The sequence below is a fragment of the Peromyscus leucopus genome, chromosome X, assembly GCF_004664715.2.
Source record: "Peromyscus leucopus breed LL Stock chromosome X, UCI_PerLeu_2.1, whole genome shotgun sequence".
In the NCBI taxonomy this organism is placed as follows: Eukaryota; Metazoa; Chordata; class Mammalia; order Rodentia; family Cricetidae; genus Peromyscus; species Peromyscus leucopus.
In genome coordinates, this window is record NC_051083.1 from 25,441,329 (window position 1) to 25,464,180 (window position 22,852).

The following is a 22,852-nucleotide window of genomic DNA, read 5'->3' on the forward strand; positions in this document are numbered from 1 at the left end:
TATAGCTTGCCACGTGGCTGGTGGCTTACCGGCGTCTCTACATGCTCTTCTCCTGGCGGTGGCTGCAGTGTCTCCCTTCCTTCTTCCTGTTTCCCCAATTCTCCTCTCTCTTTGTCCCGCCTATACTTCCTGCCTGGTCACTGGCCATCAGTGTTTATTTATATAGAGTGATATCCACAGCATACTGCAGTCTTTTTTCTATATTTTCACAATATCATGGATAATTTTGACATTTTCACCAATCAGCCATCTAGCAACTACTTTGTATACATTGCCAAACATACCTTAAAGGAAGTATAAGACACAATACATTCCAAGGGTTTCAACTGGGCAAAAGTAACCAATGTTTGTTAGAATCAGTAAGGGCTGACATGTCTAAGTTCTGACAAGGGCACTACTCCAAGTATATTCCAGAAAATATTCATGCTAGCAAATGATATTTTCTATTTTCTTGGAAAATAATTTTTGAAGATTTTTTTTTACATGTGTACGTTGTATTTGGATCTTTTCTACCCCATCCCTCTCCCAACTTGTGTTCCCCCAGTGACATGCTCTTCAGTTCATGACTTTATTAATCCAGTATTTTCATGAGTTTAAGGTTGACTCCTTAGGATTGGGGTTATGCCTTTTTTCAAAAGGAGAAAAAAACTGGTTTACTTCCTTAACAGCTATCGTCATTGTAGCTCTTCACTTAGGGGTGGGATCTTGTGAAATTTTCCTCTATCCACGTGGGAATTGCATTTTCTTATGAGTCAATGTCTACAACCAGAGAATTTAAAAGCTAACTTTAGTTTTAATTACACAAAAGTAGTTAATTTGGAATGATTCTAGAATATTAGACAATTCTGTGTCTGCTTTAAGAGAAGGCATGAGAACTGAAGTACTATATAGCTGATATGAAAGGGTTGCAGTATTCATAATCCCCACTTTTCCAACAACCACTCTCAAATCAAAAGTGGCTGAGGCTCAAGAAGTAAGCTAGAAGACTGAATTGCAAAGCAACAATAGAAAACATGCCCCCACCAGAAACCATCATCAAATGCTATAAAACTGAATCTCTTGAGCAGTTCTCACAGGTGACCCCCCGCCCCACCCCATGAGCAGATCATGTGGGCTTTGAGTGTTCCTTTGCTTAAAGATGACACACATCTCTAACTAACTTATATGTATGGCTTTTCAGCAAACCATAAATCAGAATCAGCTAATTAAAAGGGAGAAACTTGCTAGCATAAGCATCCCGGGAACAGCAAAATGTGAGGGTTTGCAAGTCAAATAAAACACTCACAACTACCTAGAATAACAAAAGAATTATTATAATTCAGAAGGGTATTTACACTATTCACCTATCACTTTCAAGGACAGTGTTTAGAAGTAGTAATAAATTCACATTTTTTATTGTATATTAACAAGAATAGCCTGCAGTTCTTAATGTAGTTAGCACACATACATGCACACACAGATATCTGAGACAAAAGTGGGAGCAGATAAAGACATATTTGGGATCCATATCATTACACTTGTCTTAGAGATCTAACAAGACATAAAAATATTTTATGCTTAAAATTGTTTTAAATACTGATTTGAAAGAATAAAGAAACACTCAACTTCAAAAAGCAAGAGAAACAAAAATATTCTGGAAATGTTATAGAACCCATATAACAAAATTTAAAAAATTTATTAAGTGTGGTTTCCAAAGTCAACTTATACAAAAATAAAATAATTACATATAGGCAAAGTATCAATTGAAATTTTCTTTTTTCCTAAAACACTCAGTAATTTTTAATGTATTTTGAATAACCTGTATTATTATGCATATTATTGGAGTATAGTGTAATATTCAGTACTATACGATCAGTTAATTAGCAATTTCTTCTCTTAATAATATCTTCATGTCTGTAGTCTTTTCGATCCTCTCCCCAAGTCCACAGCACATATAATAGGTAATATGAACTATAACAATAACACAGTACTGTGAAACAACAGAATTTTATTCCCTCTATCAAATTGTGTTTTGGTATCTGTTATCCAACTTCCTCATCCCTGCTCAGCTTCTAGGAATCACTATTCTACATTTAGTTTGGCATTTATAGCTTCTACTATAGTAGGCTAATTTCACTTAACATGATTTCACTTAATTGTCTCTAGTCCTATCTTCTTTTTTTTTTTCTGGAAATGATAATATTTCACTCTTCATTATAGTACAATAAAACAAGATTGTGTAGATATACACTTTATTTATCCATTCATCTGTTGATGAGCATCAATGTTGATTCTGTATCTTAGATATTGTAAACAGTGCCACAATAAAGTGGGAATACAGATGTATCTTTGAAGTAATAAATTAATTTTCTTTTGATATATATATATATATATATATATATATATATATATATATATATATATATTTCTATGGAACAAGCCATCAGTGTCTGATCAATTGATGTTCACAGTGAATACACAGTAATTATTTCAGTCCCAGAAAAATAAGTATTATAATAAGAACACATCTGTTGATCACTGTGACTAAATCTATTATCACTCTTTCATTCTTGAAAGATAAAAAACAGTAATGAGATACACTGAATGCAGCTGTAAGGCCAAAAGCAATTCATAAGTGGTTTTATTAACTAGGTATTATTATCCACAGTTTTGTAGAAGAAACTATGTCGCAAATCCTTTCAGGCACCCCAATACACATAATTAAATAAAATGAGTAAAAGACTGAAGGGAAATATAAGATCCACATTTTCCTTCCTCTCTTCTTTACTACAATGGGGTACACCTCTACCAAATCCTAAAATCTTTTTTACAACTTCCTTCAGAGAGAATACGTCTTGCTTCATATATATATATATATATATATATATATATATATATATATATATATGATTCAGCAATAAACATTCATAAATAAGCACAAATCTTGGACATATTATTTTAGAGCCCTATTATGTGTTCATTTTCTTGTATACATTTGGCTTACTATGTCCTTCCACTTCCTGTACTGCCATCTTTCTTTTCCAAACTGAATAATCACTTTTCATCATGATGTGCAGTTGTCCTTATTAATTCATTCTCAAAGATAAACTTAGATCTTCGAACACCTTAAATCTTAGGTATTATTAGCATCCTTTCAACACTCACCATTTTCCAGGTCATAGGAGTAGAATGGGCACATTCCATTGTTTCCCTGCGTCTGTCTCTCACCTAATTTTTTACAATAATATTCTTAGATTATATTATTGTACCCATCCTACATATGAGGAAGCTGTGACTCAACAATCTGTGATTAATTTCTCAATGTTCCCTCAATCTGTAGTGAAGCAGGAGTCAGGATTAACATTGCCTAAATTCAATATTGTCATGAATACTATACATTACATACTTTTATGACTATTTTCTCCTTGTAATAATTTATCAGTTTGAAGAATCTGTAGAACTTATGTATATTTGTAGCTATAGAAAAATGCATATATGTGTGGAAGTTTAAAAACTCTGTTGAAGTATTTGAAAGATCTGACTACAATACAATAGTATTGGACATGATTTAATACTGATGCAAACACCATTAGTTCCCGTCTTTAGTTATAAATTTATTTCTTAAATGGTGAGATTGTAGAATAAAGTAAAACCAAGCCATGTTTTGTTAAGGCAGAGAAGTAAAATAAATGTAAATTTGATAGCTAAATCAGAAGTCCTCTTACAAAGTGAACGGATTTAGTTAATGTTGTTTAAGTAAAGGAGAGAGTATTGAAAACATGGAGGCAATGCCACTAGAGGGACAGTTAATAAGTGCTGAAAAAGAGATAGCAATTTGTTTCCAATACGAAGAATCGGGCTTGGTAAGGGCTGGAAAAGACTAGAGCAGTGGTTTTCATCCTTCCCAGTGCTGCGACCTTTTAATACAGTTGTGGTGATCCCTCAACCACAATTTTTTTCGTTGCTACTTCATAAATGTAATTTTGCTACTGTTACAAATCATAATGCAAATATCCATGTTTTCCAATGGTCTTAGGCAACCCCTGTGAAAGGATCATTTCAATCACAAAGGGGTCATGTCCCACAGGTTGAGAACCACTGGAAGAGAGCTGCCAACTGGCTCTGTAGTAGAACCAGGGCAATACCTGTTCACATGTTTGTAAGTACTCAAGTAGATTTCCAAGTACATTGGTATGTGATATGTGCCTACTTTGTCCCTCAGGCAGGGCATTAGAATAAGTGTTGTGGCTGTAATAGTCTTGAGGTCATGGGAGTTTGCATGGCAGGTGGTTTTCTGGAAAAAGCCAAGAAAAAAGGCCTTGGTCTCTTCTTTTGGTGGCCACCAGAACGGTGATAAAGGACACATGGGACAGAGCGGATACTTTTAATAGAAGCAGGGAAAAAACACTGGCATTTGTGGATTCTGGAAGAGCTTTGGATTTCTTACCAGAATGGGATTTGAATCTATGCATCCTGATATGAAAAGTCTGGAGAACCTTAAGTGGCTATTTTGAGTACACTGGAGAACCTTGACCATTCAGTTTTCTAAAAAAGGATAATGTTAACTGCAAGAACTGAGAAGTAGACAATGGAATAGAACTTTCTTAAAAATGAATTTGAATGTATCAGCATATGCAGTAAACTAATTTGCTGACTTGAAGACAGCCTCCCAAACCTACTATTGCCTGTAATGAAAGACTATCTGCACTAATCACAACATGCAACCTTAACAGTGCTCAAAGCATCTCAAAAATCATGATACAGGGATTTTTCTTTAGACTCAACACATTTTTCTTTCAGAAACCTGATTGGCTGTTCTAGATGCTCTGCATAGTATAAATTCAGGCTCAGAGTTGGAAGAAGTCAAAGGATCAAGCATCCCTGAGCTTCAGACAGAAGTCACTCAGAACACATTCAAAGGTATGTGGATTTCATTCATAATTTACCATCTTTATTGTGGTCATTTCTTTCTCTGAATTTCATGTTTCGAATATATTGCACATTTTTATGACTCTGTGCCATCCACACCATATGTGCTTTTTCAGTTTTACTATGATTAAATTTTAGCCTCTGATAATTGAATCTTTAACTTTATAGTACAGTAATGTGTTTGTGTGCATGTCTATGAGATTCAGGTCAAGCATTCCAAAGCTTTTGGGGAGCTATATTTCACACCAGAATGTTTCTTTGCTTTTTAATTAAGATAGTGCTTTAATAGGCTATGACCTACTTCTTTACAAAACTTTAATTATATCAAGTGTAAGTGCTTTTTTTTTATTAAGGTAACCTCTGAAAAAATAGACCTAGAAGGTAGAAAATCTCAAAGTACTTTTCATAGCCAGCACCATTACATGTTACATTCATATCCTAAATATACTTCAAGGTGTTGTCATAAAACAATGTGCATGTTTTGGGATGGCCAGTGCTTGCTTCATGTTTCAAGGACCTTAATATGTAGAAGAATTTCAGTGTAGTTGACATGCAAAAAGAGGATACTACTGACTGAAGATAGAATTTTTTTTAGGTAGAATTCATTCCAGAACCATTAAAGAAGCATCGAATGTTAGCACTGTTCCCTCTCTTTGGTTTAACTATATCTTTTGCTTCACACCTGGAGCTCAAAGGTGTTATGAGAGATTCTTGCCTAAAATTCTACAGATGGTGACATCTGGACCTAAACCCACTCCTCCATCAATCTATCCTGGAAAATTATTCAATATTTTCTCAAATAATTAGTTTATGCTTTTAACAGTAGCAATGCTCAAGTGGGCTGTACCCAAAAAGAACATTTCTGTCTCTTACAAAACTATAAAATTACATTCACTAGATTATCTACCAAACCCTTCTATTTGACTCTATTCTTTTAATCATTATTTATAGATTCCATTTAGCTTCCATGAGTCTACAAGCCGTATAGGTACAGAAAAATGGTATACAAAATCATTTTGGTAGATCACTTGTGTTCCTATAACTTGTTAACCTTCAGCTTAGTTGAAAAGCCCCTTTATCATTTTCATAACTTCAGAAGCAATTATATGAGTTGAAAAATGGGAATCACACATGAATGAAGTCCTTTGCCAAGAAGGACTCCACCTTCTTTGTTATTAGCAACACACTAATGTGGACTGTATATATATATATATATGAAACATAATTATGTTCATGCCTACAAAAATATTTTTAAAAATGGCTGGTGTTGATTTACATTTCAGAACCATCAAGAAATGGGGACCTGGATTTTGTTTGCCTGCCTCCTGGGAGCAGCTTTTGCTATGCCCGTGAGTAAAACACTCCTTTTATTGACTGTATCCAATTTCATAAGCTTAGAAATATAAATCTGTCCCCCTGGTTGGTAAATTTCAGGGTTTAATACAGCACAAGATCTGATATCCCCGAGTGTCTAAGTGTTGAAGAAACCCTTAAGGAGCTTGTTAAATAGAAAATCATGAATATCTCCACCACCGATTGTGATTCAGTACAGCTGAAGGGAGGCCAAGCACTCAGCATTTTAACAAGCATTTTACCCCCAGAAGACCCTGCCATAACAATTAGCTTGTAAACACCACTGCCCATCTCTATGAGGAGTTATCTATTTGAAGGAATTCTTGAAAGGCTTCCAGAGAAAGTGTTTACTCAGCCTTAGGCAAATGCAACATCCAAACAATCTCTAAGACTCAATTCCTCAAAAGTTTCAAAATTTCTTCTTGCCCTCCAAATACCACTGCTGTTACCCTTAAGGAGGTAATATTTTTACATTAGAAATTCCTTCTTGCACCACCTCACTGTTAAAAGCCCTCCCCCTTACTCCTTAGGTAGGACTCAGCCTTAGCAAGGTTCTGGAATCCTGCCTATGCCAAATGCTTTGAAAACAAAAATATATAGTACAAACTCTGTTCTGTACCATTCAAATGTCCCAAAGACCGGGAGGTCTGGCCCACTCTCTAGACACAGGCAGAAGGCTACTGCCACATGCCAGCAAAGATTTTGGTGATTAAAAGAACATTTGATACTACAGAAGCCAGTAAGTTTGTAGACCTTGTGCTCTGTATTCTTGAAATCCTGCATTTTGATGATTCTTTATCCTCTGAGGAGCTCTGACATTTACAAATTCAGTCCTTTATAACACCTTAGTCTCAGAGAGCTTATATCAAGACAATATAGGGAAGACAGCTACCTAACTAAAGTTCATTTACATTCAGACGAGAGTGAATAAATCCAATTGCAAAACACATGCATTTTGGAAGAGCAGATTTGAACTGACCCTTAAGTAGCTTTGTGTCTGAGGGAGGTTTTCCGCTTTAATCTCACACCTTTCTGTCTCCTGCCCCCACTGCCTTGGGCCATCCAGAACTCTATAAGTCAGGTATTAGTCAGCTGGCCCCCACTTTGGGAAGTACAGAGAGTTCTGGTTTAGAAAATTGTTCAGGTTGCTTTTTATGTGGAACTTCTAAATTTCTGTCATAAACCATTGACACAATAATAAAAAGGGTTGGCCTTGAACTTCAATAAATCAATTATTTTCTTGTTCAGGGGATATATTTAGAATGTTTATAGTTTATTATTCTCATCTTGTTCTCACATTGAACAATAGAGTTGGTGTGTTATTTATTTACTTTGCATGTTAATTACTAGGAATCCCTTTGATACTTGAACACTTAATCAACTGATATATAAAGGGACCCTTTGTGAAACAATTCCTTGCTTCTTATTGTTTTTAAATTGTGTAACAGAAACATACCTCTGTTCCTAACACAGAGGGAGTTTGATCAACCAGTAAGTGGGTGGGTAGAAGCGGGTAGGATTCTTTGATGGTTGATTTTAATCCAAAGATCCCTGGAGGACAAATGTATTCTGCATTCTGCTTCCAGGTCTCCCCTGGGAAAGTCATTCAGCTAGTTAGAGCCTCTTTTAAGTGAGAAGGCTCCTCCTCCACAGCATACACACTCAGATTAAAAGTAGCCCTCAAATTCATTCTGTACTATGCATATATTTTTTTTAAATGTAGCATTAGACACGCTTAATGTGAACAATTGTGTATTGACTTAATTTCTTTCTTTCTCTTCCTCTTTCTCCCTCCCCCTTTGTTTCTCCCTCCTTTTTTCTTTCAATTTGCCTTATCCCTTTTCTGAAAAAGCTACCACCTCATCCGGGGAGCCCTGGTTATATCAACTTAAGCTATGAGGTAATTTTTCTATTTACTAATTTTGACCATTATCTGAGTTAAAGATGTCCTGAGATCTGTAAAGAGTGCTGTATTGATTCTTCATTCAAGATGTTTCTCAAATGGTCACACTTTTTCAGTTCCCACCAGCAGCTTGAAGCCCCGACTGATGGCCTCAAGCCTGCATTTCCCAGCACCCTCCTACCTGGTCACTCTGACTCAGCCTCTACTTTTAAACCTAATTATAAATGTATCCACCATGAACTACCACTCAGGAAGGCTCCATGATAGGGCAGAAACTGAACTCGGCTTCAACAGTCTTGTTCTATGCCAGCCTATAAAATTCGAGGAGTAAGTAAGATGTTAAAATCTTTTCTAGCTGGGAAAGAATTGCTGATTCAAAGATATCCACACACCGTGTGTGTTTCTCATTGGCTATGCTAAGTGATCAATGAAAAGTGGTTTATAAGAGTCTCTTCAGAGTGATGGAAAGCAGAAGAGTTCTAGAAACAGGGTTTGGGGTTCTCCTCAACCACAAGCAAACTATACAACATTGGGAAGATCTGTTTTTCCTTCGGGAACTCTGTTTTCCTCATCTAGAGAAGGGAAACAATGATAACTGCATTTCAAAAATATTATTCAGGGACTAATAAAGGGCATGAAAAGTGCTATGTCACTCATAGCTTGAGGGGAGGTTAATAGTTTTTTTGTGGTATTGATTAAATGGTGTACTATATGAGTCTAATTAATAAGACTATACTGTCCAGAAAGGGATGAAACTCTATTTATCTCACAGGTTCAGATAAAGTCCGTTTAGTCATATAAACTGAAGAAAAATGCTAATAAGAATCTGAGGCAAATTTTACTGTTTTATCTTAAAATGTTGATATATTTGACCAAGAAACCTATGTCTTAAGGATGAAAGACAATGTTTACACCTCCTCTCTCCATTGTGATATCAAATAAGAAAGAACTAAATGAATATTATATCACATCGTTGGGTCATAAGTTTTTAATTGTTTGTTTTGCTCTTTCAATGAAGAGCAGGAACTGTGGAATTAAATCGATTACTACTTTCGTAACTTCAGCTGAGTGAATGAACCTACCTGAGTTTTCATAACGTTACCTATAAAAGTGAGGGTGATACCTGCCTCAGGTCATGGAAGAAAACATGAAAAGTGGATGGGATGGATATAACACAGTACCTGACACATAGGAAACATCCAACAAATGTTTACCTTCTTCTTTCTTTTGTAGAAGTCACATTCTCAGGCTATCAATACTGACAGGACTGCATTAGTGAGTCTATATTTCATACTGCATTAGTGAGTTTAGTATTTAGTTCATATGTACTTAAACTTAATCAAATGCATTCTAATATCTCTTTCTCTTAAGGTGCTTACCCCTTTGAAGTGGTACCAGAGCATGATAAGGCAGCCGGTATGTACACATTTTGTTCTTCATTCCCTTAAGAGAATAGGCATGCATTTAAATTCCCTTTTTAACTGAAATATGTCTACTCCACCTACAAACACTAATGGGAATTTTAGTTTGTAAAAGGTCATATCTTTACACTGTTAGAAATTCTTGCAAAGGAAAAAATGACTAAAATATTCATAAGGTCATAATAACAAACACTACTGCTACTTCTCCAGTTAGAGGTCAACTGAGCCAATGGTAAACCTGACTCTTTGTTTCTCACCAGTATCCTTCCTATGGTTACGAACCCATGGGTGGATGGCTGCACCACCAAATCATCCCTGTGCTGTCTCAACAGCATCCCCCGAGTCACACCCTTCAGCCTCATCACCACCTCCCAGTGGTGCCAGCTCAACAGCCAGTGGCCCCCCAGCAGCCAATGATGCCAGTTCCTGGCCACCACTCCATGACTCCAACCCAACACCACCAGCCAAACATCCCTCCATCTGCCCAGCAGCCCTTCCAGCAGCCCTTCCAGCCCCAGGCCATTCCACCCCAGTCTCATCAGCCCATGCAGCCCCAGTCACCTCTGCACCCCATGCAGCCCCTGGCACCACAGCCACCTCTGCCTCCACTGTTCTCCATGCAGCCCCTGTCCCCCATTCTTCCTGAGCTGCCTCTGGAAGCTTGGCCAGCGACAGACAAGACCAAGCGGGAAGAAGTGGTGAGTATACCTTGAAGCCAGAAAAAGACAACAGAACTGGTCCCAGTGTTCTAAGTTTCAAAACAAATCAGAACCCAGAGATGCAGACACTATAGGTCTTTGCTTCTGTTTAGTCCAAGCATATATTGTATCTTTTTTTTCTTTTTTACAAATGAATTTGTTGACATGGCTTGGTAATTAACACCATGGGTTTTATGGTGTATTTAAATTCTAATTATTGAATTTTCACCAGAATATGTATTACTGAAATGTACCCATTTTAATAGTAACATAACAGGTGAATATCATTTTTTTTAATATTTCAAAGGTTTGACTAGTTTGAATGGGCTAAACTTCAGGAAGAATATAAAAAAGGAGTAATTTTTGAGAATGAGGAGGGCAAATATTTGAACAAGTTGAAAGAGGTAGATAGGAATTATCTTTCAGGACATACAGGAAAATTGTCAGTATAAAGTGATCATTCAACTTGAAAGTGGCTAAATTAATGAGACTGTTAGGTTCTTCTTCAGTACTAGGACTCCACAGACTAAGCGTTTGATAAGAGGTTGTCACAATTTAGCATTAAATGTTCCTGTGTTACAGAAAGCTCTTACAAACAAATCAGAATAGTTAATAAAATGATCCTTATGCACACACATAAGTTACATATATGAAATGATGTGATATACTATGCACATGGATCCAAATGTGATTCCAACTCATAAGTGCTATGAATGATTTGCTACTAAGAATCAAAGAGGAGCAAGGCAGGAGTAACCTTGATTGGGAGTTAAGACACCTGGATTCTAGCCCTAGCTTTTCCCTCAAAAGAAGAGGTGGTAGGGTACCAAGTTACTTCCATTTGGGGGGTGTTTCACTTCTTTAAAACAGGAAAGGAAAAAAAGATAACTTTTAACTCTAAATATTAATGCTACAGTTTCCTTATAAAATAATGCCATGCATGTCTTCACAATTGTAAGCCTGTTTATGGAAATGAGGTAGAATTTATAGAAACAGGCTGGAATTGAATAACCTGGTAGCTATCACTGATTATCCTAGACTAAGGTATATGCTCTCTGTTTGCATGCAAAGTGGGTTTATTTGTGTCTTTATTAATGATTAACACTGCGGATTTGATCATGTGTTTCTATCTTGCCCAAACTATTTGTGGAAAGGTGACTTTGGGGAGGTATTTTGAACTTTTAAACTCAGTACTCCCCTGTTTAAAATTAGAGTAAAAATACTAATGATTACCTTATGGAAAATGAAGATTACAGCAGGTAACGCTTGATGCAAGGTGGCAGCTACTATTATATCATTAAATAATGTCTTAGTGCCCTGAATAGGGAACTTCTATTTAATGACAAGATAAGAAACTTCAGAAATTACGAAATAAAACTCAATGGTTGTACATTGTTTTGACAAAACAGAAGCCATAACTTATTATTGTAAATAGTATTCACTAGGAATGTTTGTAAATTATGTTAATTGTTCCTTTTGCTATATTTTTTCAGGATTAAAAAATTCAGAAAATGAGAGAACCGAAGTGGATACTTCGGTTGTTTTTAGGAATAACTCAAGAACACAATGATTTGTGCCTACAATCACTTAGTAAATTCTGTAACTAAAAATAAGTATCATTAGCAGATAATAAAATGTTTTAAAAATCATTCATGTCTTTGTGTTGAATTAAATTTAAAATTTCCTATCACTTGAGAGAACTTATAAGTGAATATTTGTGAATAACATAAGGACTGGTCATTTGCTCCTACAGATTGACCATTTAGCAGGCAAATAATGACTATATGTCTTCTTAGAGAACCTTTATATTATCTCAAATCTTTTCTTAAAATAGAATTTTGTACATCATTAAGAATAGCTGAGAAAGTTAAAAAATGTTCAGCATGGATAGTCACTGAACCTGATCCAAATGAAAGCAAGTTTAGAAGAAAAATTCTTTACATTGAAAAAGATAAACTTTAAGAAATGTTTATATTCTATATCAAATTAAGCCTTGGAACTCTAGCTTTATTCTTCACACCACATTACTAATCAAAATCTGGTCTTTTGAACTCATTCTACAGCAAAAAATATTTTCAGTGAAATTATGTGATATGTAGAGTAATTCACTGAATTTGAAATTATTGAAGCAATTATTTTGCCTAAGAAAAATTTAATAATGGAACTTCAAGCAGAGAATTGCAGTGATTTTATACACAAGTCATTTCTTTCACTTCATAATCTTTAAGCTGATGAAGTCTACCGCATGGTCTTCAAAATGTTAACAGATGCATAAAATGGACTCAAAACAAGTTTTCTTTCCCACTCATATTTATATTTGAATCATTTTTTCCTCTTACACCCACACAAAGTTGTAAACAGTCTTTTCAGGGTTTATATTACACAGCACCCTCAGTAACTTTATTCCAGTACCTTCATGATTAAGGTCCCTTAATCATTTTCTGGAATGAATAAACATAGCTTTACTGGGAAGGTATCGATATGCAAAGAAATAAGCTGATTTTAAAGAACGAAATGCAATAAGAAAGGTAAGAAAGCAATTAGTCAATTAGCATAGGCTACTTTTAATCAACTGAGCAAATATTTTTCAAGCACTAAGAAAACTAGGCACTACTGTATGTAATAGTGAAAACGGTAGTCCCCAATCCTTAGGGCTCTAGAATCTAGGAAAGGGATGCAATAAGCTATTGGCAACAGTAAAGGATGCCCAAATGGCATTAATCCTATGGCAGAAATACAGTCAAAATTCTATGGCACATAGCAGTCACAAGCTGTTCATCAGCTTGCTCACAACTCATTTCTCATTGGCAGAGCTGGAACTGATCCCAGAATATGGCCTTCCTCCTACTTGGGAGAGAGATGTGTCCTCTCTACTGCCCAGGGAGAGAAGGTCCATTCATCCACACCAACTATGACATCAGTTACCATAGTTTTATACTGCTTGTCTCTTCTTAGTTGAGGGATAGGTTGTGGTGGACCATGAGTATATAATGAGGGCAAAGGGCAAGTGTCCTGGGAAAGAAAGAACTCTTAGGGATTAGCTTTCTCTTTTATTAAAGGACGTATAGATACACTCTAGGGGGAAAAAGGGTTCTTTTCTTTTGATCATTTGTTTGAAGTTGTGATTCATGAGCTGCGTCTGCTGTATTGTGATCAAAAGTTGGAAGGAGAAAAATAAAATTTCCTGAGGATATTTGTGGCATCATTGTGTCCTGAAATTGCCCATCCCTAGGACCACCTACAGCTACATGCTTTGCTATTTCAATGACGAGCATGAGCCATGGAGCTTAAACAGAATTACCATTTTGGTAGCCCTGTTGCATAAATTGACTCTAACTCTTCATGACTATCTCTAAAAGATGAGTGTGATCATACTTGCCCCAGATCATGGACAACAACTTGCAGAATGTGCTGGATTGCTAGTAACATAATACTTGACATAGGAGCACTGGACATGTATTTAGCTTCTTTCTTTTGTAGAAGTCACATTCTCAGGCTATCAATACTGACAGGACTGCATTAGTGAGTATATATTTCATACTGAATTAGTGAGTTTAGTATTTAGTTTATATGAAACTAAATTAAATCAACTGCATTCTAATGTCTCCTTCTCTTAAGGTATTTTCTCCTAAGAAGTGGTACCAGAGCATGACAAGGCATCCGGTATGTAGACATTTTGTTTATTACTTTAAGTTAACAGGCATGCATTTTTAAATCTCCTTTTTTATTCAAATATATGCACTCTGATGTATACATATAGGGCTAACACTGATGAAATTCTGTTGGAGGTTAACTGGCTTCAAAGGACGTGGAGGTCACAGGCATATTACAATGTTTATGTGATGATAAACCTTTAAAACTTGAGGTTTTACTATAATTTTATATTAGATAACATTCCAATTTTAATAAATGCCTAATCTATTGCACACATGAACCTCACAAACTTTACTTTTGTTTCTTGAATGTTTTATAATATTGGGTTTGTACCATATTGAAAAATTCAGCTTCAATAAATAATATAATTAGTAAAATGCTCATAGTTCACATATTAGAAGAGAACATGAGAAATATAATGTAACAATCTAATTTCAATCTGTATGTCTACAAATATCCATCTTAGTAGCAAATACTGAGGATGGATGTTTAAAAAAAACTGGAAGTAATTATTAATTATCAAAGAAAATAATGGTTGCCATACTACCCAAATCAAAAGATAGATACATAGGATTACAATGCAATGGGATGAAAAACTATAGTTTGAAACATGCCATCACATTGTAATCATATGTATCATATATATATATGTAATTACATTTTATACCTGTGTCATACAACACATTAGTCATATGTGTGCATTTACAATTAAATGAATTAACAAAGAATAAAATTTAAAATATAGTTTCTTGGCCATAGTTGATATATTCTAAATGCTTAGCACCCACACTGGGCAAATGACTACCATATTGGGAAACCCAGATCTAAGACACTGTTAATAGAACTGACAATTTTATCAGTGTTCCTCTATTAACAACTTTCTGAGGCAGAATAAGCATATTTATTAATTCCAAGATTTGAAACAAAAGATGACACAAAACAGATTGACTTGATAAAATTGAAAAGTTGCAGTTCTCCCTAAGAAGCCATTTCCTACGCATATCAGTGATCATAATCTTGAAAGAGGATTTTCTAAGAACTAGAGGATTCTTTTTCTTTCTTTTGTCAAACCATATACACCATGATGGTTTCTCCTCTAGTTTTCTTTCAAAACAGACATATCTGGAATTGAAATAAATTCATTTCCCTGCTTGTAATAGAATTATTTTGGCACCAAAGGAATGGTGTTTCAGACCTTGAACCAGCCACATCTGGACTGGATGTAGGTTATGTCTGCCCTTGACCTAGAGCTTCACTGGGAAGAGATGAAAGTTTAAGCTGATTAAAAACTGAAACCAAGAAAAGTATTTTGTTCAATTCTGAAAGAAATTTATTGACTGTAAACACCAGAAAAATTTGCATTCTCCTTTGTTTTATGATTCAAAAATTACAGTGTTATTAGGGCACACACATGTATATACATAAACATGTGCATTAGATTGACCTATAGTAAAAGGACACATGTGAAGACATGTACCATTTGAGCAACTTACTATTTTAAATAAACTTCTCCCCATTCCAACCACCTAGAGAATATATATTGATGGCATTCGCCATTACTATGAAGGGACATTACAGTTTATCCAATAAAAATTGAAGAAAAATACTTGCTCATTTTCTTTTCAAGAAACAGGTGTATATCTCCTTTCCTAAACCATACAAAATAAACTATAGACTTTCCCTGAAGCCGGATGTTTGCTCCTTGGTAGTAAACAGTAGTAGAAAATAACAAGAATGAGTTTAAGCACCAAACACAGAAAGTTATGTGAAATAGCAAATAATTGTGTTGACTTTTAAAGTAATATGATGTTCTACTTATCTTAACAGCTTAACATGGAAAGCACACCAGAAAAATGATTTCAAACTGTCTCCTACCTTTCCAGAACATAATGGCATGTAGTAGTGTTCAATATTGCTTTAATAAAATTCTCATCGGCTTACATTTGTTGCAATATTCTTGTTACTTGTAGTTTTTCATTTGGGGAAATTTGTTTGCTAACCCTGTCCTTTATCAGTAGGGATCATTGGCTCAAATTTAGTTATTCAAAAATGCTTTCTGGGAAGATTCCACAATATGAAATACCTGACACTTATAAAAGATAAAAAATAATTGGGAACTGTGGGAGGGAAGTGGTAAGGGGTAAAGAAAATGAAAAAAAAAAAAACCAGTCATTTTGGCCCCCAAACATTCACCACAGTAAATAGTGGTGAATTTATTTACAAAATCACAATTAATAATCCTGTCTCTTAATGGAAAGAAAAAGGAAATGAGGGAATGGAGAGATAGTGAGAGAGGGAAAAAAATACCACAGGGTTAAATATTTATCTTTTTCTTATGAGTTAAAAATACCTCAAACAGCATTAAATTACCTCAATGCCATAAAACATCCAAATTCTATATTTGGGTGTGGAATGTGGGTGCACTGAGGCCAGTTGACTGTCCCCAAGTGTCCACATGATTTCCTGTGTTGTGAGTACAGTTGGGGGTATTCAGACTTTTACAAACAGAGCTTCTGGTTCATAATCATGACCACAGGTGTGGAAATTTCTACACGTTTCTCATCCTCCCTATGTCTCAATTTTCTCACCTATAAAATGTAGTGGCATCTTTTTTTGAGTATTTTTTTCAAATTGAAAACAGATTCTTCTCTCATACAATATGTCCTGACCACAGTTCCTCTCATTCCACTACCCTCTGCTGCCCCTCCAACCTCCCCTATCCCCCCACTCCCATCCGCTCCCCCTCCATTTCTCTTCAGAAAAGAGCAGGCCTCTAAGAGACAACAACCAACATGACAAAACAAGATGCAAGAAGACAAGGAAAATGCCCCCATATCTAGGCTAGACAAGGCAACCCAATAGGAGGAAAAGAGTTCTAAGAGCAGGCAAAAGTCAGAGACACACCTGTTCCCACTATTCGGAATCCCACAAAAACACCGAGCTAGCAGCCATAATGGCTCCTAAATTTAATCCCTGTTGGATGCTATTATTTGTAGATGTTCAGGTGTGTGTGTGTGTGTGTGTGTGTGTGTGTGTGTGTGTGTGTGTGTGTGTGTGCTGCATGTACATGTTTGAATGTGTACACATTTAGATACATGTGTGTGCATTCACACATCTGTAGGCCAGACACTGATATCTTCATATACTGCTTTCCACATTGTTTTTCTTTGAGACAAGGTTCCTCACCAATTCTTAAAGACTAGCTGGCCAGCAAGGTCCAGTGATCCACCAGTGATCCACCTGTCTCCACCCTCCCCCAGTACTAGAGATTCTGGATACACACTCTCATATCTTTTTGTGTGGGTATTGTGTATCTGAATTCAGATTCTAATGGTGCCTGGCAAGCACTTGGTAAACTGAGCCATGTCCCAGACCCAAGATACAATTTTTATATTCACTAATGGGGGTAATCTGATTGTATAACTCAAAGGGAATGCTACACAGTTTGAAGTAAAATTGACTTTAAGTTGTTTTGTTTTTGTTTTTTTTGCATAACCCAAAAGTTTTCATCGCCAAAGGCTCCAATGTGAAGCATGGTTAGTATTTATTAATCTGTAATTTCTGACATATTGACACCTAAAACAGTTTCCTTACTCACTATGATCCTGCATGATCTCTATCACTTCCCACCTGATATTCCAGATGCTATAAAATGGCTACCCCCAATACCAACCTCAATCTCTGTTCCCCACCCTAGGGATACCAGGGGTATAAATTCACCATTGTGCAGTGGCCAATCTCTGAGTATTTTTCTATGTCTACCCAGAGGAACTTATCATGTAGTGGGAAGACCATAGTATTTGTTTGATATAGAAATATTCACAACACATCTTGGGAAAACTCTCAGCAGAGAACTGAAGCTCACATGGATGAATGAGAGAGGGCCCCTGGAAAAGATCACATGAGCTAATAATGCACAATGATGGCTGCTCTCGTGATACAGGGTACATGGAGACAAGTGGCTAGGGTGTTAAATTCACTTTCAGGAGTATCTTTAGTTATGGACAGGCCCCTGTCTTTTTTGGTTCCAGTGGTTAAACTGAAAACAAGTGCAAGAACAATTCTCAGAGGAAATGTAAGGAATGGTCTTTCTCTCATTGGTTAGTTCTGCAAAAGCTACAGTGTGAAATCGTTATGCCATTTTGAAAACATATCCTTTCCCCTTCCCAGTCTTCCTTCTGTGGGCACATGAAACACATACTTAGAGGCTTCTAAGTCATTATCTGAAATTCACTTGGATGACCATCATGAAAATACCATTGAAACGTCCCTAGCATGATATTGAATCATAACTAATTGGTCTATATACTCTCTCTCCCTGGAATTTAAGTGCTAGATAAAACAAATGAAAAGGTTCAAAGATTTAAGAAACACACACACACACACACACACACACACACACACACACACAGGCTTAGACCTTGCTTCCTGCTTTGCAGCCTCTACAAATGTTAGCTACTGAGGCAGCAGTCCAAACTGGCTGCTTCTACAGGGTTCTGACTGGAGAAGGGAAGAGGAAATGTTTGCAAATTTACACAGCTGCATGCAATAACAAATCCAGGCTCTACAGGTTTACAAAATCCCATTTTTGGCCTGTGATGAGGAACTTGGCCTCAACCTGGTTTCTACAAATGATTTTTCACATCCAAAAATAGGTACAACAGAAAACTTCAATATCTATTTCCTTTTTTTTAAAAAAAAAGACAGCACTCAGTTTTCACATACTTAGAAAATATTTCTGCTAAAAGGTGCAGTTTCTGTCCACAGGATTTACAGAAATGTTAGAAAAGAAAAACATTTTTTGCCTTTGTGGCTCATTCAGGTAGAAAACAAATGTTTCCAATGAATAATAATAGGTAAGCAGGAACTAAATTGACGAGTTGATTCAGTTGATGGTTGTTATTATAAGTAATCAGAAACATAATAGAAAACCTTCCCTGGCAGATGGAATCATTCAACAAATTGCAAAAGATCAGAATCTAAGTGCAGTAAATTTTCTTCAGAAACAACTTGTCACGTAATAACCTGTTTTGTACATATTTAAAGCATGCATATAGCATAGTGGCCTGTGCACATGATAGAGAAAGAGAATTCTATGAAAATCATGTGAAATGAAATGCTCACATTCTTTGAAATCTTACATAGCCAATATTTAGAAAACCTTGTGATTTCACCATGATGGTGTTAAAAAAGTCACCAAACAAACTAATATTGACTGTTACTTCAGGAAAGAATCAAAGAACCTTTTACATATAGATATGTGCTAACAGCAAGAAGCTTAGCTTTGTGAACATTTGGGTAATATTCAAAACTAAGAAAACATTAATTTTTGAGATTTTCTATGAAGTCAGAAAAATAAGACATATGAAAATGAGGCATAGTAAGGTATGTTCCAAAGGCTGCCTTTATCATCTGCAAACAACAAATGCAAGGTTTTCTGAACTGCTCATCTGCTTTCCTTCATGGAGTAGCCACAAGGAAGGTGACAGGCCTCATTTTGTGGTTCTGCACCAGTATATAAGGAAAGCTCATGCTGTTGCAAAATCAACAGCGTCTGTGGCAACACTCTTTTATTGCCTGTTGTCATTATATAGTACTCAAAGCATGAAACTCAAAAATGCCTCAGCAGCAATGACACTTAGTATCACTTCTGTTATGGACTATTCAGGTAACACTGCCAAAGTCTTATCCACCAAGACTCTGTTTCCTTAATTGTGACACAAAAACAATAAGCTAGAAGACTACGGGGCATTCATAACATTATTTAGCCATGTGTATTTGAAAGTCAAGTTTCAAATGCTGAAGAAATAACTCAGAGGAGAGGTGATGGGTCCTTCTTAAGACTTCCTTCTAGTTTTCAACAAAAACATGCATGGTTTTGGCAACGACATTGCCTTCCAGTTAGCCTTCCTTGATGGTCCCAACCCTTCAAGAGCAGAAGTTCACAACCTGTGGGTCAAGACTCCCTTTGAGGGAGGTCAAACGATCCTTTCACAGGGGCTGCCTATCAGATATTTACATTATAATTTCTAACAGTAGCAAAATTACAGTTATGAAGTAGCAATGAAAATAATTTTATGATTGGGGGTCACCACAACATGAGCAACTATATTAAAAGTTGCAGAGTTAGGAAGGTTGAGAAACACTGTTCTAGAATAACAGAATAACAGGAGAGACATCTTAACAGCCATCCAAACCTTCTGAACTTAGAATTTGAAGGAGATACAAATGCAGGTTGGAGTGAACTGAGTGAAGACAACCCTTCTAGTATGATTGCATCTCTTCTTCTCCACTGTGTCCCCTTCTTTCTACAGGTTCCTTAATTTCTGAAGCCTTCCATATCATGCTCACAAGAGTTACAACACACAGATCCTGAAACACACATATAATATCTTCTTACCTCTCTGGGGCCCTTACATCTCAGCAGCAACAGCAGCTCCAGACACAACTGACCCCCCATACCTCCTGCTCAGTGTGGATACAGAGAAGAAAACAGGAGGCAAGGGTATCGCTCAGCGCTAAAGGAGCCAGCCAGCTAGGCTCCCCAGCTGGAATGCATGGCAAGAGGCCCTGGGGGGGAGAAGGCCTTGGGTCACTGTGATCCTCTGAGTCAGAAACCCTGGGGATCTCTCCACTCTGAAAGGCCTTCGTAGCAATAGCAAGTCAAGAGATCTAGAGTGCTCTTTTAGGGAAGAACATCTAAAAGTTAAAATCTTGAGCTAAGTGGTTCTATAGACATATGCCTGTTTGGAGAAAACACTAGAAAAGCAATATGAATGCTGGACAAGGAACCAACCATTTAGAAGAAACACTCGCACACATACCTGTTAAGGGATTCCTATCCACAATATATAAAATCACTCTTCCAACTCAATGGTAAAGAGTAAAAGAGCTCAAGAAAAATGGGTGAAGGACCTGAACTGGCATTCCTCTGAAGAAAATACATGAGTAGCCAATGAGCTTAGGAAGAGGTGTTCAGCATCGCCAGCTATTGGGCTATGCAAATCAAAATCATGGGAGCTAAGCATCACATATTGAACTAACTTACAAAAACTGTGGTGAGGATGAGGCCCCGTCAGACTGCACTGCTTAATGGAAATGGAAAATGCTTTAGAAAACAGTTTGGTGCTTTCTCAAAATGTTCGGCAGAGTTCTATGACTCAACAGTTCAGCTCTAGGATATAACCTCAACAGAACTGAGAGTGTAGATTTGTATCAAAATGTGCAGGTGCATGAACAGACAACATGATGCTGACTGAAAGGTGGCAGGCCCCAACAACCAGATTGTATGATACCATTTCCAAGAAATGTTTAAGACAGGCGTATTTATAGTGACAGGTCGGTGGTTTCCCGGGATTCAGGGAATGGGCAGGAGACAGCAATGATGAAGAGAGGCCACTCTGTTTTAGGAGGGATGAAATGGTCTACAACAGAGTATGAGAGTGGCCTCATGGATATACCATTGAGTTATTCAGTCTAAATGGGTAAATCGTGTGATATGTGAATTTCATTTTGATAGAGCTGCTTCATTAAAAAAAAAAGAATGAAATACTGATTCTTTTTTTTCCTTTTATTTTATTTTACAATTCAGTTCTACATATTAGCCACGGATTCCCTCGTTCTCCTCCCCTCCTGCTCCCCTCCCCTTCCCCCCAGCACACCCCCCATTCCCACCTCCTCCAGGGCAAAGCCTCCCCTGAGGACTGCGATCAACCTGGTAGACTCAGTCCAGGCAGGTCCAGTCCCCTCCTCCCAGGCTGAGACAAGCATCCCTGCATAAGCCCCAGGTTTCAAACAGCCAGCTCATGCACTGAGCACAGGACCCGATACCACTGCCTAGATGCCTCCCAAACAGATCAAGCCAATCAAATACTCATTCTTATTCCCTCTCAAGAACCCTTGCCTAATGATGGAAGGCTCTTCTGAATTTTCCATTACTCCTACAAATTTAAGGACCACAATGTAATCAGGCTTCTATTTGAGAATAGAACTAGGACCACGGTCCACCAGAAGTAGGACTTGGGGACCTTTTTCTCAGTCACAGAGAGTAAGGATTCTGCTCAAGCACCATGGTGCAGCCCTGCTCCTTCCTAAATGCCTCAAATGCTGAACAGCAGCTCCCATCTCTGCATGCTCCCAGCTTCATCTATGACATCCCTTTAGAACATAAAATCACTCTTGAATTGCACTTAATCTATGAATTCAATGCCATTTAGTTCTAACAGAACAGCTCAGTGTATTCCTTCTAGTTGAAATTTAGCAACTCGTTGTTGCCCTTTACATTTTATTTATTCATTTATTAGAGAGGAAAGAATCTACTTAAAAATTGCTATATACATATGCGAGCACATGTAGGTGAGAGGACACCTTGTGGAAGTCAATTCTTTCCTTCCATTACATGGGTCCCTTGGCTCAAACTCAGATCATCAGTCTTGGCAGTAAGCAACTTTATCTGCTGAGCTATCTCACAAACCTCAAGAATCTACTCTTTCAAGCACTGTTTAAAGTTAGACCATGGGCCCTAGGGGCCAGCGTTATTTTCACAAGTATAAATAGAAATGAAACTAGCAAGAGGTGACAATGAAGAGTGGTTGGTCACTGAATTCAGAAAAACCCCAGCGTTTTTATCTGTCATCCACTATAATAACTGCAGTTGAGTTTATGACACATTTATTAAAATTATATTAATTTCATTATGTTTATTAATATTACTTGTTTGCTTTCCATTATCCATCTCTTCAAATGATTCTTGGATATACAGGATCACTGAGTTTATTAAATATGAGTTTACTAGTGCTACTATGTGCATTCTACCTTGCACTTAAGATTTTGGTTTAAAATAGTGCCTTATGCTAATAGGGCTAATGCTTCCAAGGAATGATTTGCTAGTCACTTCAGTAAAGTACAAGGCACGG

At 36.8% G+C, this 22,852-nt stretch overlaps 2 protein-coding genes across 10 annotated transcripts in view; one reads left to right on the forward strand and one right to left on the reverse strand.

Moving 5' to 3' along the window:
- The window catches only part of Arhgap6 (Rho GTPase activating protein 6), a 487,916-nt gene that overhangs the window by 109,917 nt on the left and 355,147 nt on the right, over positions 1 to 22,852 (reverse strand). The gene's annotated exons all lie outside the window — the stretch shown is intronic.
- On the forward strand, positions 4,849 to 15,889 carry Amelx (amelogenin X-linked). 7 transcript variants are annotated; one of them, XM_037198918.1, is made up of 8 exons: positions 4,849 to 4,899; positions 6,192 to 6,257; positions 8,114 to 8,161; positions 9,398 to 9,439; positions 9,536 to 9,580; positions 9,846 to 10,283; positions 13,902 to 13,946; positions 15,765 to 15,889. In XM_037198918.1, the coding sequence occupies exons 2-8, from the start codon at positions 6,204 to 6,206 to the stop codon at positions 15,792 to 15,794; spliced, it is 702 nt and encodes a 233-aa protein (XP_037054813.1). In that variant the 5' UTR covers positions 4,849 to 4,899; positions 6,192 to 6,203; the 3' UTR covers positions 15,795 to 15,889. The 7 variants fall into 7 exon arrangements, with proteins under 7 accessions (XP_037054813.1, XP_037054815.1, XP_037054814.1 ...); XM_037198920.1 differs by having other exon boundaries at positions 9,918 to 10,283; XM_037198919.1 differs by lacking the exon at positions 9,398 to 9,439.

What these genes read in the sequence shown, in the direction of transcription:
- Amelx (XM_037198918.1), top strand. Translation starts at nt 6,204, where the DNA reads ATGGGGACCTGGATTTTGTTTGCCTGCCTCCTGGGAGCAGCTTTTGCT. An exon ending in ATACTGACAGGACTGCATTA is followed by an intron (nt 9,440 to 9,535) that starts GTGAGTCTATAT and finishes CTTTCTCTTAAG; the next exon opens with GTGCTTACCCCTTTGAAGTG. An exon ending in AGACCAAGCGGGAAGAAGTG is followed by an intron (nt 10,284 to 13,901) that starts GTGAGTATACCT and finishes CCTTCTCTTAAG; the next exon opens with GTATTTTCTCCTAAGAAGTG.